Raw genomic sequence first — 25,411 nt, forward strand, 5'->3', positions numbered from 1 at the left:
CAAAAATTAAGAGAAACACATTCATTAAGTGGATACCCATAAGATGGGGATCTTAAATACCATTACAGGTGTCCCCTAGGGACTCTTGTGCTGTCATTCCATTGGGTAATTCCCATAGAAACTTACAACTTCACCTATGAAGCATATGCCAATATGCTGTGGATATACAATCAGCTGCTCGCCAGTTACGCACCATGGAATGAAATGATGCAGCAGAAAATCTTCAATGCACTGCATTGGCTCCACGTTATGCATCCACGAGTGATGAAGCAATGAGAATATCCAAGCCCTGTAAGACCCGATTAAAGGCCCTCAATGTACTTGTTTCAAGCCCAGCTTGCATTGCCCATACGGAAGCCCTCCGCTGCAGGTCATCCAGCAAAGTTAAATGTTTAAAGTCAGCTTGCTCCAACCAATGCTGTATACACACCATGAGCTGTTTAACAATAGCCTCCTTGAAACCACCAAGCCATTCCAAGCCATGACTTCCATTCACAAATTCTGAGCCTTCAAGGAGCTCTAATGTTTCAAGAAATTTGAAGACTGTAGCTGCACCTGTGGCCCAAGATGCAAGAGAACATAAATCCTTGAAATCTTCAGTTCGGTGGGATGGCTCTCTGAAAATAAGGCCCTGTTGACTGAAGTCTCCTGCTTGAAAGATGTTCCCCTCATGCTCACCACCAGGAAATTCGACTTTGTGTCCTCCATTTTCATTCCTCTCACATGTCAAACAGCTAGCTTCAGACATGATAAAATTAAGGATTAGAGAGACAACAGCATCCTTTTGTAAACCCGGGGAACTTACAAGGGCTACAAGGGGTATACTATCTAAAAAAGTGGACATTCTAGTGTGAGATGAGCTTGCCAGAGATTGTGTGGCAACATGGTCCACTGAGAGCCCCCTTTCTCCCCTAACGATATCTTCCTCCATCAACAATCTCCTCTTAGCTTGATGCCCCTTTCCTGTGCCTATTCTGTTGCAACTACCTGCACCCTGACTAACCAAATTGTCAATAAAATGACGAGAACTCTGAAAGTTGAGAAGCCATTGTTGAACTCCCTGCACAACCTCTTCGCAGGAGTCCGAGAGCACCTGGGGATCTTTGTTGCAAGAATTCTGAATTGCATGCTCTAGACCCCATGTCTTCTGTAGGTCAACAGGCACACCAGATTTCTCATAATCCCTAACCATCACTTTCCTTCGTTTCACTGTGGGGCTTTTATCCGTGTCTTGCTCAGCAATGTAGTTCTCATCGCTAATGCAGTTCTCTCTTCCAATGCAAAGCCAGCTCTTAACTATTTGCACCAGCATCCTGACCACATGGTCTCTATGCCTTTGGTCATGGGGACTAAATAGCCATGCAATGTACCTTGCAACAATTTCCTGCTCACTTAACCGTAAGTTACACAAACGAGATTGTCCAAAAGGTATATCCACATCATCTTGGCTGCCAGAACTTTGCTGTGTGGAGCACTGTAATTGGAAAAGTGAAAGGGATGCGAATTGAAGCCAGAGGGGAAAGTCCATCAGAAGTGCCCTACAAAACATAAATAAAATGTTGAAGCCTTGTTTTAAAAAAATAGGACTCTATAGAAGAGGGACCTGGGTATCAACTTTACTACAGTCTACTAAAGATCATCTAGCCTGAGTCATTCTGACACACTGCCTATTTACCTAATAAGCCCCTTTCATCTTCGAATCATATTGTTCCACACACCACAATTGCATTCAGAGCCACAGATAACAAGGCTAGCAGATCGAGAGAGATGTGATCTTCATGCAATAACAAGTGCTGTTGAAGAAAAATGTTGAAAATCAAATCACATCAAATGCAAAAAAGTACAAATAGCTTTTTTACCACAAGGACTCCTCAAGGACAAAGACACGTGCATTGGCCTGTTCCATGTAGTCATTGGCATTGTCGGGTTGTAGATCATTTTTTGAAGCTTCTGATGAAAGTTCTTCCTCCCCGTACAAGAATGAGCAGCCAGTTATTACTGAAACTTCCTTATCAAACAAGCTTACAAGCTCCCTTAGTCCAGACCAAGATGGTGGCCTAGTGAGTATTCTAATTGCAGAATGGAGTGAGTATTGGTAAAATGCAGACAAAGGAGGAAGATCAGTCCCTGAATTAACAGACAGACCCCAAGAACAAGGGTTTTCCAGCACGTCCTGAATAGCAGCACCAAGCTCTGCTTTCAACTCCCAGATACATGGCGCACCCCTGCAGAGGTTGCAAATGAGCGAAAATACGACATCCCATGCAAGATCCCATTCTTGTGTTAAGTGATAGCATATTTGGAAAATGAACAAGAAAAAAGCAAGGAAAAGCGACTTACAAAGCTAACAGCCAAGAATTCAGGAGTCTTCTCGATTCCACAAATACATCTGGTCCAAAAGCCATTCCAACAATGAGACCATGCCACCTATCACCATGTCGTAGTTCGTTTCTCAATGACAACAGAGGCCTTTCTGCAATCCTCTGAAGAAGACTTGAGAGATCCTGCTTCACAAGCTTCGGTTGAAGACGCCATAAGAGCAATCTGTGCCCAGCAAAAACTAGTCCTTGAGCTTCTGTCCATCCACAAAGATCTACCAATGAGATCTTACATAGATTGGTTTTCATTATAGATGAATATCAACCCATCTATCTACATATATTTAAAGAAAGCTAACCAAAAAAACAGAGCAGTGAACACTTTAAATCTGAGCTTCCAAATTTGCCTTCATTGCAACATGTAGCCCTCGGGTTCACACTTAACAAGGACAATGCTGAGCTCACCAGCAAGAATACCAAGGAGAATACGCGTCTAGACTCTAGCACCACCCTGGCTTTTGGGGGGCATGTTGGCACTTAATGAAAATACAAAAAGCACTCAAAAACGTGTGCAGTATATGACAAGGTCGCAAGTTGCAATCTGACCTGAAGCATAACGATTGGCATCATACAATCCATTCATATAGACATATAGCTAGATTAATCAATGAACATGCCCAAACTAGTCCATCTTGTGCAGGTACCCTCCCTACAGAGCACAAACAAAGGCAGGGACGGCTCTGGACCAGCACTAAAAAAATACTTGAAACAAACTAGCGCCCTCTGTAAACGCTAACTTGACAAGGAAAAAGAAATCTACAGAGCCCCTTCATCCTCTTCATACTAAAGGGCAAAGAACAACCACGGATGCCGGAGAGCCTAAAGAAGTAGCCAGAGCTTTAGCTGCATGCAACGCACAATAAAAAACTTCCTCCTTCGGAAGAAAGGTTCTACAAAAAGGCCTGAGCAAGCTCTTAGAAATGTTTTGACCCCTCCAGCTCAACTCTCCTAACTTCCCACCTTAAGGGTTGCATACAGGAGGAGGAAGAGAGGCTGAGAGGGATGTTGAGAGCATGAAAGGGGTTTGAACTTTCACGGGAAAATAGTAGGTGGGGGTTGGAAGGGGGAGGATGAGAATGTTGCTCAGTCAAGGGATCTGCGGACCAATCCAGTGCCACCTGCAAATGGAAGAGCACACCTAGAGATGGAGCTTGATGAGCAAGAGCTCATCACAGGGAGTATGACTATAGGGTTACATAGAGGCACGGAAGATCATGGTCCTTCTGGGAGGTATCTGGCTTGTTCTGATGGCAAGCATCACCAGACCAAATTTTCAAGGTATGTATTTTCATTATATTTTTTTGGAGATTTCAGTAGATAGCTTTGGGACTCGTGTTTGTGCAGGTGCTCTTAGTTGGTTGGAGAGAAGAGGGTGAAAACCTTCCATATAGACAGAGGGTCATCTCTCATTGCGGAGGCTTTCGCCTACTGCAAGGTTACCTTCAAGATTTGTGAGCAAGACTTTGACAAGCTCAGATTGCTAATCGCTGTTACATGATGCTAGCAAGAATAGATAATGATCTTGCCAAATTCTTTATGGTAGAGTGTCATGTGCACGGATTGGTATCTGACGTGTACTAGGTACACAGGACTAGCTCAAGTTAGCCTGGGGAGGCTTAGAGCTAGGCAGGCTTGATTCTCGGGTTGAGTGGCAAGGATACGGACTATTTATAGGTCTTCGCTATTTTTGGCACTCGGGGCCCGAGTCTATAAAAGGGGCCCAGGGGCTCCAGTTCTGAGTGTGCAGTTGGGAGCAAGCTTCGTTCCCAGGTGCCAGGTCTGTTCCTGGATTGAGTCGCGGACACGCGCCTGCATCTTAGCGTAGCCCAAGGCCCAGTGGCAGATCCAGGGCTTCACAGCGCCACCATGGGACACCAGGCTGGTTTGGATCTGATTGGGAGTTCGTGCCAGTAGCTCAGCTCGTGGCTCGAAGGGGACATCTCCTGATTCGGGATCACATCCCGCAGATGTCATGGTTGGGTGGTGAGCAGCCTGCTCAGTTCTCACGTGGTGTGTGTTTGTTTGCAGATCAGAGGTTTCAGGAGTGCTGGGACGTGTCAGTTGGTATCAGAGCCAGCTCCTGAGGTAGGAACTTCTGATGCGAGAATTTTTTACGAATTCTTTCTCCAGGTATGCCCTAAAATTCGAAATTTGTTGCTGCAAATTCTGCGTGGTTCCTCGGTTATCAGGGGTGGACAGTTGGTAGGGAAAAGGTAGAAGAAAGGAGGGAGAGTTTCAAAATTCCTGAAGGGGGCTGAGAGAGAAGGATGTAGGAAGCAGAGAGAGAGCAGAGAAGAAGGAAAGAGAGGCGAGGGGACTGACAAGGGCTGCGGGGGAGGCGGAGTTTGGACGCCAGGGCTGGTACGGAAATTCGGCCAGGGCAGGGAGAGGCACAAGGTGCAGGAACAGGGTGCGACCACCCTGCGAAGAGGGTTGCTTTTTTCGAAAAAAAGCACCACCCTCCAAAGCTGGGAGGGTGGGCCTTTTTTGGAAGCAGGGCTTCCTAATTAGGCTGCCCTGCTCCCTATATAGATGGGCAGGGCTCCAACCACCAGCCATAGCTTGCAAAGAGCCTTCACTGCGCCATCGAGCCTGCGCCAGCCATCCGTACCCCTGCGTCATCAGTCATCAGCCATCCGTACCCCTGCGCCTGCGCCAGCCATCCGTACATCTGCGCCAGCCATCCGTACAGCCTCCGTCAGCTGCCGTACGGCCTGCATCAGCCACTGTACGGCCTGCGTCAGCAACCGTACGGCTTACGTCAGCCACCGTACGGACTGCATCAGCAGCCATACAGCCACGTCAGCTGTCCGTACTGCTGCGACACCTGTACGGTCAGCAAGATTCCGGGATCGCTGCAGGACTCCGTACGCTACATCCGGCATCGATTTCAGCTAGACTCCGGGATTGTTGCGCCTCCGAGTTCGCCAGTTTCCGGCATCACTTTCCGTCAACATCTCTTGGGACGGTTTTCCTCTGCTCCATTCTCCTTTTCGCTTCGGTTCAGTCAGTTATTTCTCTCAGTTTATATTCAAATCAGATTTCAGTTATGTCTGATTCTGCAAATCCCGAGTTCACCATGGGAGAGCAGGATTTGGATTACACTCCTGTGGGAGAGGAGGATCAGGGTCTTTATGATGACCTGATTACGAAAAAGGCCTTCAGTGAATTTACCACTGCTCTGGATGGAAAATTCGAGCAGGTTAATGCAAATCAAACGGGGTTGACATAGCAACTCCAAGGGATTCAGGCGACTCTCACTCTTCTGGCTAGCACTGTGTAGGCACTCACGCATGTGGATGCCATGGCCTCAGTGCTAGGCCCGAATATAACTCCAGAACCTTTTCCAGAAGATCAAAAGTCTCAAACGAAGGAGGTAGTTGACACTTGGTTACACAAGTGGCAGGTACACTTTCAGTTCCACCCATACCCAGATGAGAAGAAGATCCAACTTGCAGCGGGTTTCATGTCAGGTAAAGTGTTGCTATGGTGGAAGGAACTCCAGCCTAAGCCCGATACATGGACAGATTTCGAAGGGGTCTTCAGGAAGGACTTCCTGAAGGAGGATGATTATGATATCGTTGGCAAGCTTAAAGCCCTCGATATGTCGAAGTTAAACTTGTCCTTTGAAGTTTATCTTCAAAGATTTCGGGATCTGCAGACCAGGGCCACGAAGATGGATCCAGTGACCTTGCTAGGTTTCTTCGTGGATGGTTTGCCAGATTCATACAAGTTGCAAATAAAGAACAACAAATGCACAACGTTGCATGAGGCCATGAATTATGCGCGCATTTATGATGATACCATGGTCGGTGCTAAAGCAACTACCGTTTCCGACACGAGTGGAAAGAACAAACGCAAGTTCTTTCATCCTACGACTGGTACCGGGGAGACGAAGTCTACGAACAACGCCTCCAAGAAACACTTGACTCAAGCAAAGAATGGTAAAGCACGTTTCCTTCGTACTTTGAGGCTCAAGAAAGAAGGACGATGCTTCTATTGCGAGGAGCGGGGCCACACCAAGAATGAGTGTCCAAAGCGCAAGAACCAAAAGTTGGTGCTTTGACCGAAGCTCCAGGCGGATCCACGAACCTCAGCCAAGGGAGCGAACCAAGTCTTGATGACAGGTATTTCTGTAAATGTCATTACCTGCCCACTCTCTTGTAATTGTACTTTCAATACTTCGTTGTTTGGTTCCCATGATCTTTTCCGAATTTATGGAGAAGTTAGGAACCAACAGGTTCACATTCTCTTTGATCCAGGCAGCTCTCACAATTTTGTTAATTACAAATTTGTGCAGAAGATGGGGCTGTCCACAGAACCTAGCGACCACACCTATGAGGAGCAGCTTTCAACTGGGAAGCAGTTTTGGGATCGCAAGGTTGAAGCGCTTCCTATCCGGATTCAAGCCTACACAGGGGCTCTTACATGTTATGTTATGCATCTGGAGCATGTAGACTTGTTGATCGGAATAGAGTGGTTTAAAACCCACAATATTCAGATTGGATGGACGGAGCATACACTTTCTTTTATAGAGAAGGACACCCAATTTTGTATTCAGTGTGATAAAATTCCCTCTTCTCAGGGACCTATTGTATCTGCGATGCAGCTTCGGAATATATTAAACACTTCTCATTATGATGTCTATCAGTGTGTTTTGATTCCGCTTTCTTCATTTGTTGTTTCTGTAATTAACAAGAATGATTTAAGTGCGTTTGAACACCGTGAATTGAGAATGTTGTTAGATAGTTTTAAGGATGTATTCCCTGCTCAACTGCCGGAAGGTTTACCTCCAGAACGGGCAGTAGATCATCGCATAGACTTAGTCCCAGGGGCTCAACCTATCAGTGTACCACCTTATAGGATGAGCCAGGTAGAGGAGGATGAGTTAGCTTTACAGCTTCAGGATTACCTGAATATGGGCTATATACGCCCAAGTAAATCACCTTGGGGTGCACCTGCCCTCTTAAGAAAGAAGAAAGATTCTACCTGGAGAATATGTATAGATTATAAACGATTAAATAAAGTGACAATTAAGAATCGATACCCTGTACCTCGTTCCGATGATTTGATAGACCGTTTGGCCGGAGCGAAGTATTTCACTAAGATTGATTTGCGTACGGGTTATCACCAAATCCGTATCTATGCTAAACACATAGATAGAACCGCATTCCGAACTAGGTATGGTCATTACGAGTTTCTTGTATTACCTTTTGGTGCAGCAGATATGAACGATTTGTTCAGAGATTTTCTGGGCAAATTTGTTGTAGTGTTCTTAGATGACATCTTGGTATATAGTCGAACGCTCGAGGATCACATAAGAAACCTACGGATTGTCTTCGATATTCTAAGACAGCATAAGCTCTATGCCAAGATGAGTAAATGTGACTTCTTTATGAAGGAGATCATTTACTTAGGACACAAGATTTCTTCTGAAGGTATTAGCATTGATCTGGATCGTATCCAGAAGGTTTTAGAATGGCCTATCCCTCAGACTGTGAAACAACTTCGTTCTTTCCTAGGATTTACGGTATTTCTTCGGAAGTCTGTGCGTGATTATTCACATATCACGGCACCACTGACAAACATATTGAAAGGTCGTGGACGCAGGTCTACCCAGTCGATCTCTTGGAATGATGCAATGAACAAGGCTTTTGAAACCTTGAAGTTTTCTATCAAGGAAGCACCCGTTCTTGCATTACCCGATCCTACCCGGCCTTATGTTTTAGAGGCCGATGCGAGTGATTATGCGATTGGGGCAGCTCTATTCCAAGAGGGCAGACCTGTAGCTTTCGAAAGTAAGAAGCTAGACGACACCCAATATCGTTGGCCCACACTCGAGAAGGAACTTTATGCTGTAGTGTATGCTCTTAAGGTTTGGAGACACTACTTGTATGGTTCAAAGTTCCTTGTATTAACTGATCATCAGTAAATTAAGTATGTGTGTGATGGATCTGAATTGAGGGGACGGAAAGCTAGATGGGCAGAATTAATGCAAGATTTTGATTTTGAAATACGTTATCGTAAGGGTTCGTTGAATAGTGTGGCGGATGCCTTAAGTCGAGTTAAGTTTGTAAATGCTCTGTCATTTACGAAAATATCCTCAGACCTATTTCAATCCTTGAGAGGGCTATACGCAACTGATACTCATTTCAGTTCTTATTGGCAGAGAGTCCAGGATGGGAGCTCCATGGTTGACCAGGACTCAGAGATTGTGCCACCTACGGTACAGGCGGCAGGAGGTCAATGGATGATTAGGAACGGCTTGCTGTTCCAGAATGAAAAGATTTGTGTGCCAGATGTTTCGGACCTTAAATCCAAGATTCTCTAGGAGTGTCATGATGCTCCTAGTGCTGGACATCCGGGTATACATAGGACTCTGTCTCTTGTGAAGCATACCTTTTATTGGCCTAAGATGCGTGCATTTATTGAGAACTATGTAGTAGGTTGCCAGGTTTGTCAGGTTACTAAGGCAGAACGCCTTAGAAGCGCGGGCTTACTACAGCCATTACAGATTCCAGGTAATAAATGGCAAAGTATTTCCATGGATTTTATTACTGGTTTGCCTCGAACGCGCAAGGGTCATGACTCCATTTGGGTCATAGTTGACCGTTTGACAAAAATGGCTAGATTCTTACCTACTAGAACAACTATTTCAGCTGTTCAGCTGGCACACAAGTTTGTGGACCACTTGTTTAAGCTGTATGGTTTGCCATCTGACATAGTCAGTGACAGGGACTCAAAGTTTACAAGTAACTTTTGGACACTTGTTTTTGAGAAGTTAGAAACTTCTCTAAGTATGAGTTCCTCGGATCATGCACAATCCGATGGCTGTACAGAGAAGGTTAACCAATTGGTTGAAGACATGCTTCGAGCATATGTATCTAAGAGACAGTCTTCATGGGAAGATTATCTACCTATGATAGAATTTGCTTACAACAGTGCAAAGCATTCTAGTACTGGTTACAGTCCTTTTATGCTTATGTACGGGTTCCAACCTAAGTCACCAGTTATGGTTGGATTAAAAGGAATTCAAAATGATGCTGCTAAGAACTTCTTGCAAGACATACAGGAAATGTTGCAGTTTGCCAAGGAGTCTATTAGAAGTACCCAAGATCGGGACAGATTTTATGCTAATAGACATCGTTCACCTAGAGAGTTCTCTGAAGGAACGATGGTATATTTACGAATTCCTAAGGAATCCAAGAGCCTAAGTACTGGTTTGGTACCGAAATTACCCCCCAGATACTGTGGCCCATTCAAGGTCATTAAAAGAATTGGACCAGTTGCATATCGATTAGAATTGCCTCCTGATGTTAAAGTCCATCCAGTCTTTCATGTCAGTAGACTAAAAGAAGTTTTGGGTGCGGAAGATCAACTTGTTTCTCCTCACGAGATAATCGAAATTACAGATTTGACTTTTATTCCTCACGAACCTGAGTGTATTCTTGAATTTCGTGACAGACAAATTCGTAATCGATCTATCACGGAATACAAGATCAAGTGGAAGGATCGTGTTGAGGAGAATGCAACATGGGAGACATTAAAAAACCTCCAAAGAACATTTTCGGGTTTTTTAGCGAACTCAGGAGTGAGTTCTTAGAGGAGGGAGAGTATGTCATGTGCACGGATTGGTATCTGACGTGTACTAGGTACACAGGACTAGCTCAGGTTAGCCTGGGGAGGCTTAGAGCTAGGCAGGCTTGATTCTCGGGTTGACTGGCAAGGGTACGGACTATTTATAGGTCTTCGCTATTTTTGGCGCTCGGGGCCCGAGTCTATAAAAGGGGCCCTGGGGGTTCAGTTCTGAGTGTGCAGTTGGGAGCAAGCTTCGTTCCCAGGTGCCAGGTCTGTTCCTGGATTGAGTCGCGGACGCGCGCCTGCATCTTAGCGTAGCCCAAGGCCCAGTGGCAGATCCAGGGCTTCATAGCGCCACCTGGTGGTATGGGACACCAGGCTGGTTTGGATCTGATTGGGAGTTCGTGCCAGTAGCTCAGGTCGTGGCTCGAAGGGGACATCTCCTGATTCGGGATCACATCCCGCAGATGTCATGGTGGTGAGCAGCCTGCTCAGTTCTCACGTGGTGTGTGTGTTTGTTTGCAGATCAGAGGTTTCAGGAGTGCTGGGACGTGTCATAGAGACATGGGACCTTGATGATCAAGGAAAGATGATAATAGCCATAGAAGACCAGTGGGTGACATACTCACTCTAAAGATTCCTACCAATAAGACAAGTGGGTGGCATACTCCCTCTAAAGATAGTAGCCGTGGACGACCAGTGGTGGCTGACATACTCCCTCTAAAGTTGGTTGGAGAGATTCCTACCAATAGGAATCAATGTGGGGCAGCCACAAGGATCTCACTGTACAAGGAATAACAGACCAAGACATCGAAGGTGCCAGTTTCATGACCGGTTGAAACAGACCCAGGATCTTTGGTTCCTTGCAGGGTTTGTTCGGTTCCTATCTTCTAAGGGGGATGACTGATCGATTTATTCATGTCTTGGGATTCTGAAGACTCTAGAGAATTAGTGACTTGGACCAGGGAGTTTAGCAATATTCCAGACTAGATCTAACTGTTCGCAAACATTGCGGGTCAGGACCTGTACATGGATCAGATGGTGTTGACATCCTAAAATTGTTCCAGAGAGATTTTTGAGGGAGCTGATGGAGCACGTGCGTTGACAGCTGGGTGTGGGCCCAGTGTGGGTTGGTGAGAGGGGGTGTTGGAATATTGGGGTCGCCTGCAAACTTGTGTGCCCCCATATGAGGAAGACATGGGGAGGATGGCTTACTTTATAGGATCAGAGACAGAGACAGAGACAGACAGACAGAGAGAGAGAGAGAGAGAGAGAGAGAGAGAGAGAGAGGTTTAGGGCTGCAAATGTGGGCAGCAGACTGGCTGCCACATGGACAGCACATACATCTCCTTATATTGAATTTAGGGCAGCCTCAAAGGGCCACCCTGGCCCGCATCAATGGCTGGCAATAGGCCCTTGGTGTCGGCACATTGGCTGGAGCAAAGGGCATCGAGATGGGGCCAGCAGAAGGGCTGCAGAAGTGGGAGGATGTCTGGTCAGCAGATCCAGTACAAGGGTTGTACAACGGTCGCAGACGTGCTCAGCAGCAGCAGGTACTTGGACTGGTACAGCAGACAATAAAGCAGCAACTGGAGGTATAGCAGAGCTGCTGCAGGGCCTGCAGAAGGCAGCTTCTATACTTATTGAGAAGTAACTAAAACCTCTTATCCATAGAGTCTATCTGTACCATTTCAGGCCTATCATGTTAGAAAAGTGGAGCAGAGAGTATACCCAGAAGAAGACCTAACCCTGATAGAGTCAGAGAGTCAAGAACTCACACAGTGGTGTATTTCAATCTCAAACTTCTTTTCCTTGGAGTGTGCTTAGATAGATGTGCAGCAAGTAAATGGATAATGCACAAGAGAGACGTAGAACCAGCAAATATATATTTCCGTCCAAGATGGACACAATGCAATATAGATATGGTCAGTGTGCCACCCTCTACCAGCACAGTGTTGGTTAGATGTAGACCCTGAAGACACAAAACGCTGTTCTCCTACCTCCATGGCACTCCCAAAACACTTGGCCTGCATGCTCCTCAAGAGCTTAGGTGGGCCTCGTAGTCGCACCCTACAAACACACCTTCAAGCTGATCCCCCAGATAGCCACAAGTAAGGCGATGCTTGACCTGGAATCTTGACCACCTTGCTGCTCCGAAATCCATCCAAAGGTGATGCACAAGCTCCCTCTTTGATCCATCTTCTTGCTGTCCTTGATGTCAGCCAATGATGAAGACTTTGTGAGATTTGTCTGCAGCCATCAGCCATCTCCCTTGTAGGCTCAAGGAAGCGGGAGGAGGTACAAACGTGGAGCAGAATGTTGAAAGCCGTCACATCAAAAACTAACAAATGAAAGTACAAAGTACAAAATAAAGGGGAACCCTAGGACAGTGTCCTAGGTGTCCTAAGACACTAAAAGTACACTGTACTAGGTGACCTAAATGCCAATAACTAAAGCTACAACATACCAGGGCCCAAAGGGCATCAATACGACCGGGAGATGATGGCCTACAAATCCCCCTCCATGGTATGGGCTGAAGTATTCTGGAAACGTCTCAAAATACCTCGTATTTTCTGGTCATGGTGGCACATGTTCATCCCAAGGGATATAGCCACCTATGAATGTACAAGGTATACCAGATCATGTAACAAAGGGAACCAAGTGTAAAGCTTGTCGAAAGACTTCAAACTTTGGATGAGGAAGTGCCTTTGTAACACATCTGCTATGTTGTCCTCTATGGGAAGGTAGGACAACTCTACGTCTCCTGCTTGACAACTGCTCTCGAACATAATGATAGTGAACCTCAATGTGCTTGGTACGCGCATGAAACTCTGGATTACGTGCAATAGCCAAAGCACTCTGGCTATCAGTGTAGACCATAGTAGAGGATGTCTGGCGGATACCAAGATCTGCAAGTAACTGTCGAAGCCAGACACACTCTACTGTAGCGGTGAAGGCTGCCCTATACTCAGCCTCACAGCTGCATGTGGCAATTGTTGGTTGCTTCTTGCTGAGCCAAGAGATACATGAACTGCCAAGCAAAAAACAGTTGCCGGTATGTGACACTCCGTTGTCAGAACCTGCCCACTCATCCGTGTAAGCATGCATGGAAAGTGAACCCTGATCACCATAGAAGAGGGCTAAATCCTGAGTGCCTCTGAGATATTTGAAGACTCTCTTCACTGCCTGCCAATGCTGTGAACTGGGCATGTGCATGAACCTGCTGAGCTGGGATACTGCATACTATAAGTTTGGTTTGGTGTGGTACAAGGAAATGAGACATCCAACAGCCTGCTGGTAAAGAGTGATATCACATGGACTCCCATCATGAGCTGAAAATTTGAATCCAGGGTCCATAGGAGTAGAGATTGGCTTGCAATCCTCAAACTAAAATGATCAAGGAGCTGTCCCATATACTTGGACTATGTCATCATAATACCCCCCTCAACATGAGCAAACTGAATGGCCAAGTAATAGTGCAATTGTCCCATGTCTAACATTTCAAAAGCTTGCTGCAAATCAGCCTTAAAAGCCGCAATATGCTGAGCATCAGGGCCAATGATCAGCATGTCATCCACATAAAATGAGCACTAAAAAATCAGAGCCACTCCCACGGACATAAAGAGTGGGCTCTGTTGGGCTATTCTGAAATTCAGGGGACAATATGTGCATAAATTTTAGCATACCATGCCCTCGGTGCCTGCTTCAAACCATAAAGGCCTTTTCTCAGCCGGCATTTTTCAAAGCCAACAACCTCAAAAGCCAGGAGGTTGTGTCACATAAACTGTCACAGGGACGTGAATGTATGAGTTGTGACTAACTTTGGCTTAGGGGACTAGCCCAAGGGAAGCGACACTTCCCAGAAGTCCCTAGGTGCACACATTAGGCCTACTTGCTAGGGGCAAGGCAAGGTTTGGAGGGGTCTTAAAGTTAGGCCCAAGGAAACCAATGTTCCATTGGTTAGAAGGGTTAGGATTTAAGTGTGAGGGGCAAACCAATGTTTCATTGGTTCTTGTGGGTTAGAGCATTAATGAGGGGCCACGTGGCAGCCCCTCATGCACACCTACCCCCTTCCTCTCCTTTCAAAGCAAAAGGTACAGGCTTTTTGGACGGGGCTGTTTTTCTCTCATTTTGCACGCATTCCGAGATTCTCTCTCTCTCTCTCTCTCTCTCTCTCTCTCTCTCTCTCCAAGGCTTCCGTACGGTTGTACGAAAGAATTAATCACGGATTGTATGGGCTGTACGGAATCCTCTTTGATGGTTGTGCGGAAGAGGCACGCATTCCAAGGCTGATTGTACGGGCATTTAATCGCTGCTGTACGGAATGGGCCTGCTGTACGAGCTGTTTCACGACTCCCAAGGCAGGCTGTACGGACGTTATTAATGCTGCTGGCTGTGTGGACACTAAAGGCTGCCATACGGGCAGCTTGGACACTCTCTTCAAAGGCTTGTTCACGCATTTCAAGATAGGCTGCAAGTTGCGGGTAGACCTTACCATGGCAGACAAGCTCTTTCTCTCTTGCCCTGGCCTCTTCACCAATGAACCTTGCTCTTCTCACATTTCTCAGCTCCCAATTTTCCTCTCTTCCTTCCCCTCTCCTAGCTGCCAGTTCCTCCTACTAGTCTCCACACTGGATCTGTTGCTTCTGGAGGTGTTTCGGAGCTGGATTAAAGTCAGTTGAAGCTGGTTTGAAATCTCTTGTCGCTATCCCTTTCATGTTGATTGCATTTGGTGATTTTGGAAGCTTGTTATTGCTCCATTTGTTGTTGGAAGCCCCTCTTGGCCATTCAGGCAATGATTGGGCACCCAGTCACAGAGGGTGTAATCAAAGGGGCAGTGTGTGGATTATCTTCCTGTATTGTGATCACTTGTTCAGTCTGAGATCTGTGTTGAAGCTTGATCACCCTAAGAGACTAGTCAGTGGGTTGTGGGATTGCCAGTCCTAGTTGAGTAAGTTGGATGCTTTGTGGAATGCTTGGACACCTTTACAGTTGGTCATGGACAATGGTGAATGCCTTAGCCTTGCCTTGGCACTTGGGTACTAGTGTGAGCACTAGGATGGAATGCAGGTTGTAGCCAAAGTTTGGCTTGGACAGTGGAAATAGCCCGTGGGGCAGAGCGCAAGGGTGAGCCCTTGTTGTATGTACCAGTTTTATTCCTGAAGAAAAAAATAAAAACCGGAAGGGGCGCGAAGTGTTTGGGGCCAGTGTGGTGTCTTGTACTTGGTTTCATTGAGCAGGGGCACCCTAGCCTCCATCCAGTTATTTCTCAAATTGTTTCTAAGTGGTATTGTTTAAAATTAAGTGGCTGGAAATGATGCAATGTGGCTGTGAATAATGAATATGCAATGATAGTTATGGTCTACTGCCCTTTAGGAAACTGAAGGCCGATTACATAAACTTCTTCTTGTAAATCCCCATGAAGAAAGGCAGTCTTGATGTCAAGCTAGTGCACTTGCCAATGGTGATGGGCTGCAATGGCAATGACACATCTGATAGTAGTAATCCTGGAAGTGGGAGCAAAGGTCTCCTCTAAGTCAATGCCTTGTTGTTGGGCATACCCTTTTGCAACAAGACGGGCTTTGTGTCGATCTATGCTGCCATCAGATTTCCTTATTAATTTGTAGACCCACCGGGTACCAATGGCATGCTTGCCAGGAGGTAGATCTACCAATTCCCATGTGTCATTTTTTGCAATAGATTGTAGTTCAGCTCTCATTGCATCCATCCACTCTTTGCTGCAAAAGCATCTTTATGGCACAAAGGCTCTTCATTGCAAGCTGTAGCAAGGAGTACAAAATCAGGAAAGTGACCATGCATCTGTCTATTCCCTGATCTTGTCCGGGCAGCAAGAGGTTGATCTTGTTTGCTGTCCCTCAATGTGTCAAGAAGCCATCTGGAAACTTGCCTTTGATGTCTATTGACAGCTCTTTCTTCAATCACTACATCATGAATATTGGGATCATTTTGTGCTGGAAGAGGAACCTGCAAATCAGCATGTGTTGCTGGCTGATCGTTGCTTGTGGAGGACCTGCAGGAGGCTCATGTTGCTGGTCAAAATCCCCCCCTGAGGGAAGAAGAGGTAACCAAGAGTCAAAGGCATCAAACATGTCAACTTCTGGCTTTGCTTTGCAGTCCACAAGAGAAGAAGCTGAATGTTCAACAAAGATTACATCTCCACTGACAATAATCTTCCCAATATTTGGTTGGTACAACCGATATCCTCTGCTCTCCTGGCTGTAACCAATAAATATGCATTTGATTGCCTTATCATCAAGCTTATATCTATGGTACATGTACATATGCAAGAGGCCCAAGATCCATCATCATAGGCACTCACCCAAGCACGGGCACCACCACACAGCCATCCCCTTCATAGCATGGTACAAGGGACATGCAACGGCAGCCTGTCAATGGAGAACCTCAAGAGGATATGGATACAAAACATTGGTATAATGTGTGAAAGTGAAGGCTTACTGCCTTTCCATGCTTCATAAGGTGTAACAGTCCTCAATGCCCTTGTAGGTGATCTATTCAGCACATAGTTGTCACACATCACTGCATCAAGCCAAAAATTATTGGGCAAGGACTTGGCCTTAAGCATGCATCTGGCCATCTCCATAGTGGAACTGTTCTTTCTTTCAAGAACAGGATTATGTTGAGGTGCATGAGTGAACAATGCCTCGTGAAGACAAAAATGCATCAAACCCCTGTGACATATACTCCCCCCCCCCGCCCCTATTTGTGTTGAGGGTGACAATCTTGCATCTTGATTCATTTTCAACCATGTTCAACCACCTCTGAAAGCATGAGAACACTTCAGATTTGGCTTTTAAAGCATATACCCAGCAATATCTTGTGAAGTCAGAGTCATGAAATATTTGTACCCTTCAATGGCATTTGTCCTCATTGGGCCACTGACATCACTGTGCACTAGCTGCGATTTCCTTTGTGAGAATTTTGGACAATCTTTTTGAAAAGGAAACCAATGCATCTTACCCAAAAGACAACCCTCACACACATGTTTGGAAACTGTGTGAGTTTGAGGTACATCATTTGCCATGCCCTGTGAATGTAACTTGGCAAGAGCTCTATAATTTAAATGACCCATTCTCTCATGCCAAAGATGAGTTTCAGCAAGCTGTGAATCTGAAATAGCAAATGCTTCAATAGAAAGTGCAGCTGAGTGATAATCAAGGTGATAGAGCCTTTTGCAAAGTGCCAGAGAGAACTATGGCATTATCATCACGAAGATCATATGCTAGGCATCTGTATCCATCAAAAATCACTTTGAAACCTGAAGTGGCAATTGCTGAAATTGAAATCAAGTTGACTTCAATTCCAGGCACAAAAAGAACATTTGTCAAAGTGACAGGATGGCTTGAAATGAATGTGAGTTGCACATCTCCAATTCCTTTTACAACATAGGAAACATTATTAGCGCATGTGACAGTCCCCCCTCGAGGTGCATTAGCCAAGGAATGAAACAACTGTCTGCAAGAGGTTACGTGCTTGAAAGCACCACAATCAAAATACCAAGATTGAGCATCATTAGCAAAAAAGAATGCATCAACTTTCGAGGGATCAAAAGAGCAATGGACAGCCCATGCCCAATCATCCTAGAAAGTATGTGCATGTTAGGCATTTGCTGGCTCATGGGATTCAATTGCATGTGAGGCATTTACTATCAATCTTGCTTTCTTCTCCTCCGAAGCAATACGCTTCCTACATTTTAAAATTTCATGCCCTGGCTTGCAACAATAGTTGCATCTTTTCTTCTTTGACTTATTTGCTGTATTTTGAGATACATTGGAGGAATTGCCACTGTTAGGCACATATTTAGGCTTGCCCATAGGTTTGGAAGCCTTGCCTTTTCCTTTCTGCTGTGAAACAAATGCATGATCAGGAATAGTAGCTTGCCTATTAGCACGACTTTGCTCTTCCTGCAAAATCAAAGTGACTAACTGATCAAATGAGTAGTGATCAGGATTTCCATTGGCTACAAGTCTAAGGGTTGTAGCAAACCCTTGATATGTGTCTGGCAGTCCATTCAATGTAGTGCTAACAAGCTGAGAATTAGACACCACTTCATCAATATTTGCAAGTTGCTTCATGAGGTCCTTGACCTTTGTTAAATATGTATCCATTGCCCTGGCTTGCGACAATAGTTGCATCTTTTCTTCTTTGACTTATTTGCTGTATTTTGAGATACATTGGAGAAATTGCCACTGTTAGGCACATATTTAGGCTTGCCCATAGGCTTGGAAGCCTTGCCTTTTCCTTTCTGTTGTGAAACAAATGCATGATCAGGAATAGTAGGCTTGCCTATTAGCACGACTTTGCTCTTCCTGCAAAATCAAAGTGACTAACTGATCAAATGAGTAGCGATCAGGATTTCCATTGGCTACAAGTCTAAGGGTTGTAGCAAACCCTTGATATGTGTCTAACAGTCCATTCAATGTAGTGCTAACAAGCTGAGAATTAGACACCACTTCATCAATATTTGCAAGTTGCTTCATGAGGTCCTTGACCTTTGTTAAATATGTATCCATTGAGTCACTTTCCTACATGCTGAGTTCCTGCAATTGTCTTCTCAAATATGCAACCCGTGCCTCATTGCGAACTTGATAAAGAGAAGCTAGCTTATCCCAAGCATCCTTTGCTGTCCTGCATGACCAGATGCGTGGAATAATGATTCTCTTGCATGATAAAGCAATACATGAGTGTGCATGATCAGATGTGTGGAATAATGATTCTCTTGCATGATAAAGCAATACATGAGTATGCATTTGCATCTCTAGAATCCCATCTGATTTGGTCCTGAGTAGTAGTAGTAGTGACAGGAGTACTAGGGGGCAACCACTTGAGCATCGGCTGGCCTCAAATCAATACCTGAAACAATATTCCAAAAGTTTCTTGCAACTAGAATATGCTTCATAAGGTAGGACCACATAGGATAGTTGGTGCCATCAAGCTTATCATCTTCACGGAGAACGCCAAACAAATCATTGTTGTTGCCAGCCATTGTAAATAGCATAAGTAAAAGTGCACTAACCAAGTGATGCAAAAATAGCCTCAAGGCTTTCAACTACAAATGTGACCAAATGAGAGCTGAATCAAAGGAAGATCACTGCAAATAGAAGCTAAGGCAAAAGCCCCACAATCTGAAAGGGCAAAATGGCCAAAAAGAGAGCAAATGTGGAAAAGCCCCAAATTAAGCTGCAACTTTGCAAATGTGACCAAATGTCCTGCAATGTCCTGCAATTTCTTGTCAATTTCACTGAAAACTGCCAATTTCATATCAAAGCAGGTAAATGTCACTGCTATTTAAGCAAATGTGGCAAAATAACCTGCAATTCTGACAATATCCTGCAATCTGACTGCAATGTCTTGCAAAAATGCCAAAATAGACCAATTTGACTCCTAGAGATAGCAAATGTCAGATTCTCTCACTCAAATTGAGAGAAAAAGTACCTGCACATCTACCAAAGGCCTTGTCCTTTGCAAAACTGAAGCCCAATATGAAAAACTCCAATTTCTTAAAGGCAAATTGCAACAAAAGAGGGCAAAATCATGGAAAGCCCCAAATATCTGCAAATGTCCAAATATGATTACAAAATCTGTCAATGAACACAGAATGCCTCATATTGTGCCAAGTTTGACAGGTACTCTGTAGACAACGTCAAATGGCAATCGTACGGCAATGTATGGACAAATTGCTGACGATTGGCGATGTTGTATGGAAGATGTACAGACAAATATATTGTACAGACGAACTTCTGACCATACTGCAGATTACGTGCAAGCATACGACAGATTGTTGGCAGTATACAGATGGTGTGCCATACGATTGTACGGTGTTGACGCTGGGTTGTATGACATTACGTCGATGGAGCTACGCTGGAAGAAAAAAGATGTCGCCTGTTAAAGAGTGGCAACGTCAACTCATCTAGATGCTCCAAGATGGCGATGCAAAGCGTCGGGGGACAGCAGGCATGAGTAGGGGCCTGCTCTGATACCATTGTAGGCTCAAGGAAGCGGAAGGAGGTACAAACGTGGAGCAGAACGCTAAAAGCCATCACATCAACAACTAACAAATGAAAGTACAAAGTACAAAATAAAGGCGAACCCTAGGACCTAGTGGTACCACTAGTACTAGGTGTCATAAGACACTAAAAGTACTAGGTGACCTAAGTGCCAATAACTAAAGCTACATGGCACATACCAAGGCCCAGAGGCATCAATACGACCAGGAGATGATGGCCTACATCCTTTGCTCCTGAAGAGGTCCTTGAGGCAGGCTTTCTGCAGCTCCAATCTGCTCCCAAATCAGAGTACATAAGGAGCCTATGAGTGGCTACTTTTATAAGGCTCAATGGCCCCAAAATAACCAACCCAAACAGGCCAACCCACTCAGTCTGTGTGCCCTTTTGGCTGCCCTGTTGGTCCCACCTGAACTCTGCTCCAGGCCTGAACTCTGCTCCATCCAGTCACCTATTTGCCCTGCTCTTGGACTATTGCCTGCCTGCAAACCCTGCTGCAACTCCCATACAACACCTGCAAACAGCCCGTACAATAGCGGCTGCCATCCGTACAGTCCAGCCAGGATCCCGGGATGCTCACGCAATGTTCCACCCTATCAAGCCTGTGCAGATCTGCTCCTGCTAGCCACGTGTCAGTTCCATACCACTTCTGTTCTCCGAGGGAGCTCCAAACTGCCAGGTACTTTCCTAGATGTGCTGCCCACATGGCAGCCTATGTGCTGCCCATGTGGCAGCTGTAATTCTGTCAGCCACAAGTTGAAAACCATAAACTTTATCACACATACCAAGGACTAGCTAATATGAGATCCCCACCGACGTCATCAGCGCCCAAACGTGGGTGGAGACCATAGTATAAAAATATGCTCTCACATACAAATCCACACACATACATAGTTGAGCATCTATTTATACAAAGGTCTTTGTACTGAGTTTCTATCAGCACTCTAGAGGTGGAGGGCAGCCTCAGCCGTGACAAAAGCTAGCACTAAAGGAGAAAGCAAATCAAATAGTAGTCCACATTCTCTTCATTCAGGCTACAACTGCTTGTGAAAACTATATTATTTCATTTTAGTCTCTTTCAAACCAACATCCAAGCAAAAAAATGCTTAGACAATCTAGCTGATAGGGCAATGCACCACTTAAGAGTGCCTTTATTCCTAGTCTTCTCCTCATGATCAATATCCATTCTTGCTTGAGCTTCAAAAACTTTATTAAGTAATAAAGTTAAGGTTCTAACTGTTTCATCTAGATTATAAAATTTTATTTATACAGACTCAGTTACTAGGGAATACCATACATTCATCATTAAGTTCAGGAAGCTCATATTCCAATTCCAATGGTTCATGATATAGCTAGATGAATCCAAGAACATTCCCAAACTCATCCTCTAAAAACACAACATAGTGCAGTTTCAATCTCACAATAGTCACTCATAAGATTGAAAACCATAACTCCATCACGCATAGGAGGGACTAGCTACTATGACATCCCCACTGACGTCATCAGCGCCTAATAGTGGGGGTAGACCATAGTCTAAAAATATGCTCTCACACATACAAATCCACACACCCACACATACTTGAGCATCCATTTATACAAAGTCTTCGTACTGAGTTTCTGTCGGCACTCCGGAGGTGAAGGGCACACTCAGCCATGACGAAGGCTAGCACTAAAGGAGAAGGCTAATAAAAAAGTAGTCCAAAATCTCTTCATTCAAGCTACAACTGCTTGTGGAGTCTAAATGATTCCAATGGTTCATGATTATTATTTATACGCTCAATACATTTTTCCCTACATCTAATATTTAGCTTGCCTCATCAAAAGCCTACTTAGCAATAACATGAGAGGACTGCATGATGGAAACAAAGTAAATTAAACCACATTGTATGTAAACAACAATATAAATAGATAGCACTACTATTTGTTGCTTCAATTGATATCCAAACAACCCCTAGCAAATATAAATGTCTGTCACAAAGTGTGTCAAATACTAACGTTTGTGATGACAGAATCTATTGCAGTCTTATAATGGAAATCCTTAAAAGGCAATGTCGAAATCCTTACAAGCAAACAACCTCTTACTCCAAGTCAAAACCCACAATCTAATGACTTTTACTGCAAGTCACAATCCAACATCTGGCGGCAGGCAACAATTACAATCTAACACAGGTGACAGGTAATCCACCTGGATCATCAACAGTAGAAGCGGCATCCATCAGTTCATCACTGCCAAGGGCCCATGGCTGGGCAGCCCTAAACTTGGGCTTAATACCGACATTTGTGCTGGACAGTCTGGCCCAAGTGGCTGTCCTAAAACCGATCCACGGACAGATCTATGCTGACCATGTGGCAGCTCCATTCCCACCCCCCACTTCCCAACCCATGCTACTTGTCATCCTCTCCATGCCCTCCTCATGTGGGGCTCACAATTGGGGAGGTGACCCTTTTATTCCAACACAATGGCCATTTACCAAATATGTCCGAGCACACTTAGGCCCTCTAGGCTCAGAAGTGGGGAGGTGGCCCCTTTATAACAGCACAGTGGCCATTTACAAAATATCTCCTGGCACACTTAGGCCCTCTAGGCTCACAAGTGGGGAGGTGATCCCATTATGTATTAGTACACTTAGGCCCTCTACGTTCATAAGTGGGGACATGACCCCTTTATTCCAACATAGAGGCCATTTACCAAAGATGTACTGGCACATTTAATCTTCTAGAACATTTAGGACATCTAGTTACTACTGATTGTACTAAATGTCCTATTTGGGTACTACTAGCCCTCAGGCCACTTAGGCCTTACTACTCTATAACCATAGTCTTTACCTTGTAAAGGACAACTATAGGGTCTTGCTAAAACCACTATGGAAGCCTTGAAGGTTACGGGAACCCCAAGACAACTAAAGGGTCTTGCAAGAACTACTATGTATTTGCATGCAGGAGGCTAATCAAGAGTGACAATGAAGCTTGCAATAGGTCAAAAAAAACCTGTAAGGGGGCAGCAGGTGGCTATAGGCAATAAAAGATCACACAGTATAAAGCAAAAGGTATTTACATACCTAGATGAATCCAGGAACATTCCCAAACTCATCCTCTAAAAACACAACATAGTGCAGTTTCAATCTCACGATAGTCACTCATAAGATTGAAAACCATAAACTCCATCACGCATAGCAGGGACTAGCTACTATGGCATCCCCACTGACGTCATCAGCGCCCAACAGTGGGTGTAGACCATAGTATAAAAGTATGCTCTTACACGTACAAATCCACACACCCACACATACTTGAGCATCCATTTATACAAAGTCTTTGTACTGAGTTTCTGTCGGCACTCCGGAGGTGAAGGGCAAACTCAGCCATGACGAAGGCTAGCACTAAAAGGAAAAGGCCAATCAAAAAGTAGTCCAAATCTCTTCATTCAAGCTACAACTGCTTGTGAAGTCTAAACGATTTCATTTTAGTCTCTCCCAAGCGAGCATCTAAATCTAAATCTAGCTGATAGGGCAACGCACCATTTAAGATAGAAAGAATTATCGCAATACCGGCCGCAACTTGGACGAAAACTTCACAAGGTGAAATTTGAATGTCCGCTAATACGGCAGAAGCATAAACCTAGATGAATCCAGGAACATTCCCAAACTCATCCTTTGAAAACACAACATAGTGCAGTTTCAATCTCACGATAGTCACTCATAAGATTAAAAACCATAAACTCCATCACGCATAGCAGGGGCTAGCTACTATGACATCCCCACTGACGTCATCAGAGCCCAACAGTGAGTATAAAAGTATGCTCTCACACATACAAATCCAGACACCCACACGTACTTGAGCATCCATTTATACAAAGTCTTCGTACTGAGTTTCTGTCAGCACTCTGGAGGTGAAGGGCAAACTCAGCCAAAAGGTATTCAACAACCCGTAGAGGTTGGTTCACAATATTGGCTTAGAAATAGTCATAGAAACATACTAAAGAAGACTAAAACCTGTGTGCACTTCATCATTCCCTCTCGTTGCAATGTTCTCTCCTCCCCATCCAAAGAAATGGTAAATACAAACATAAAGAGACGAGATAACACAATGGAGATTTGCACATTCTTGCCGTTTCTACTTATAAGCCCTGCTCCTAATCGAATAAACAAGAAGCTTACCCCAACAAAGCTTTTCACAAAAAGAAGAAAGTAATCGCTTACCTAATGGACGGGCTGAAGCGATTGTAAAACGCTTCCTTTCTTTCCAATGCAAACTGAACTACGAGGCCTATGATTGAGGAAGCTGCATCTGGACTCTGTTTTGCTTCACTTTGTCCTTCCCTTTCATACCATAGGCAAGAGCCAAAAAGGCTAGATTTTGAAAATGAAACCATAGGCGTTATGTTCACGAGCACCTCCAACAGGTCCAGTGCAAGAGGTTCTGGATTGAAATTAGAACACCAAAATTACCTAAGCCTCATGTCATGTCTACTAAGAAAACTGTGCATAAACCACCACTGTCACCAGATAGTGACATGATGTGCTCAACCAGCTGGAATTAATGAATGCAATTTTAAACATCTGCGTGACAACTTCAAAAAGGCAGTAAAGTCTCAGAATTACTTTCAATTTCTGCTTTCTTCAAAAAATCGAGGGAATATTCCACAATTTTTCGGAGGACTCCGGGGGATAGCGACCCCCCAAAATAAAATTTGTGGGAATTGTATCTTTCGTCATTGTGCCCCGACGTGCTCTGTCCATTGGAACCGATGTCGCCAGCACGAATGAATACTGTACTGCATCCTAATCCACACCGTGAGGCGGCTGCAGTTTCTAGACGATCGAGAAATATCTGGCTTTCGCAAGAGAGCGTGGAAGACAGCACAGTGATCAATGTCCGCACTAGGAAGCTGCTCAAAGACTGCTGCATCTGTACAACCACAAACATAAGACGGGTTAGCATCCACTCGAACAAACAGCCCAAGAGTCCGGACAGCTCGAATTCAGAAGCCAAGCGGAAACGCCGTTCTCGATACAATAATGCGGGGAGAGGAAACAAGCGCAAGTCCTACCGTAGAAGTCGTAAAGCCGAGCATGGCAAGAGCAGAGTCCACCAAGGAGTCTCCATTGTCGAGCTGAAGCAAGCTTCTGAGGTTGCGGAGACCTTCGTCGCAAGCGGCATCGCCAAGCTGATCGGCAGAACAAGACGCTAAGAGAGAGAGCAATTGGTCGAGGGCAGCCTGAGGCAGGGTCATTGGGGGAGGGGAGGGGAGGGGAGGGGAGGGTAAGAGCGTATATAAGGAAGGACCTCTTCCTTGATACAAGTTAGTACATCAAACAAGAATGGAATTGTTCTAGTAACTAGTAACTCGATCCTTCTATAATCTTTAAGGAAAAAAGAGAATGACTCGACATGACATGCTACATACCAATCCTA

The 25,411-nt window shown here is 44.8% G+C and overlaps 1 protein-coding gene across 1 annotated transcript; it reads right to left on the reverse strand.

The window, feature by feature from the left end:
• Positions 1 to 25,247, reverse strand: LOC147903043 (acyl-CoA synthetase family protein). The gene is made up of 6 exons (XM_087374133.1): positions 25,047 to 25,247; positions 24,598 to 24,904; positions 24,196 to 24,415; positions 2,341 to 2,544; positions 1,860 to 2,225; positions 1 to 1,538 (listed from the first exon to the last, which is right to left on the reverse strand). The coding sequence occupies exons 1-6, from the start codon at positions 25,227 to 25,229 to the stop codon at positions 248 to 250; spliced, it is 2,571 nt and encodes an 856-aa protein (XP_087230259.1). The 5' UTR covers positions 25,230 to 25,247; the 3' UTR covers positions 1 to 247.
• Between the last annotated feature and the right edge of the window lie 164 nt (positions 25,248 to 25,411).

This window comes from Dipteris shenzhenensis, chromosome 4 (assembly GCF_047967505.1).
Source record: "Dipteris shenzhenensis isolate YYH24624 ecotype China chromosome 4, Dip_SZ_1.0, whole genome shotgun sequence".
NCBI classification, from domain to species: domain Eukaryota; kingdom Viridiplantae; phylum Streptophyta; class Polypodiopsida; order Gleicheniales; family Dipteridaceae; genus Dipteris; species Dipteris shenzhenensis.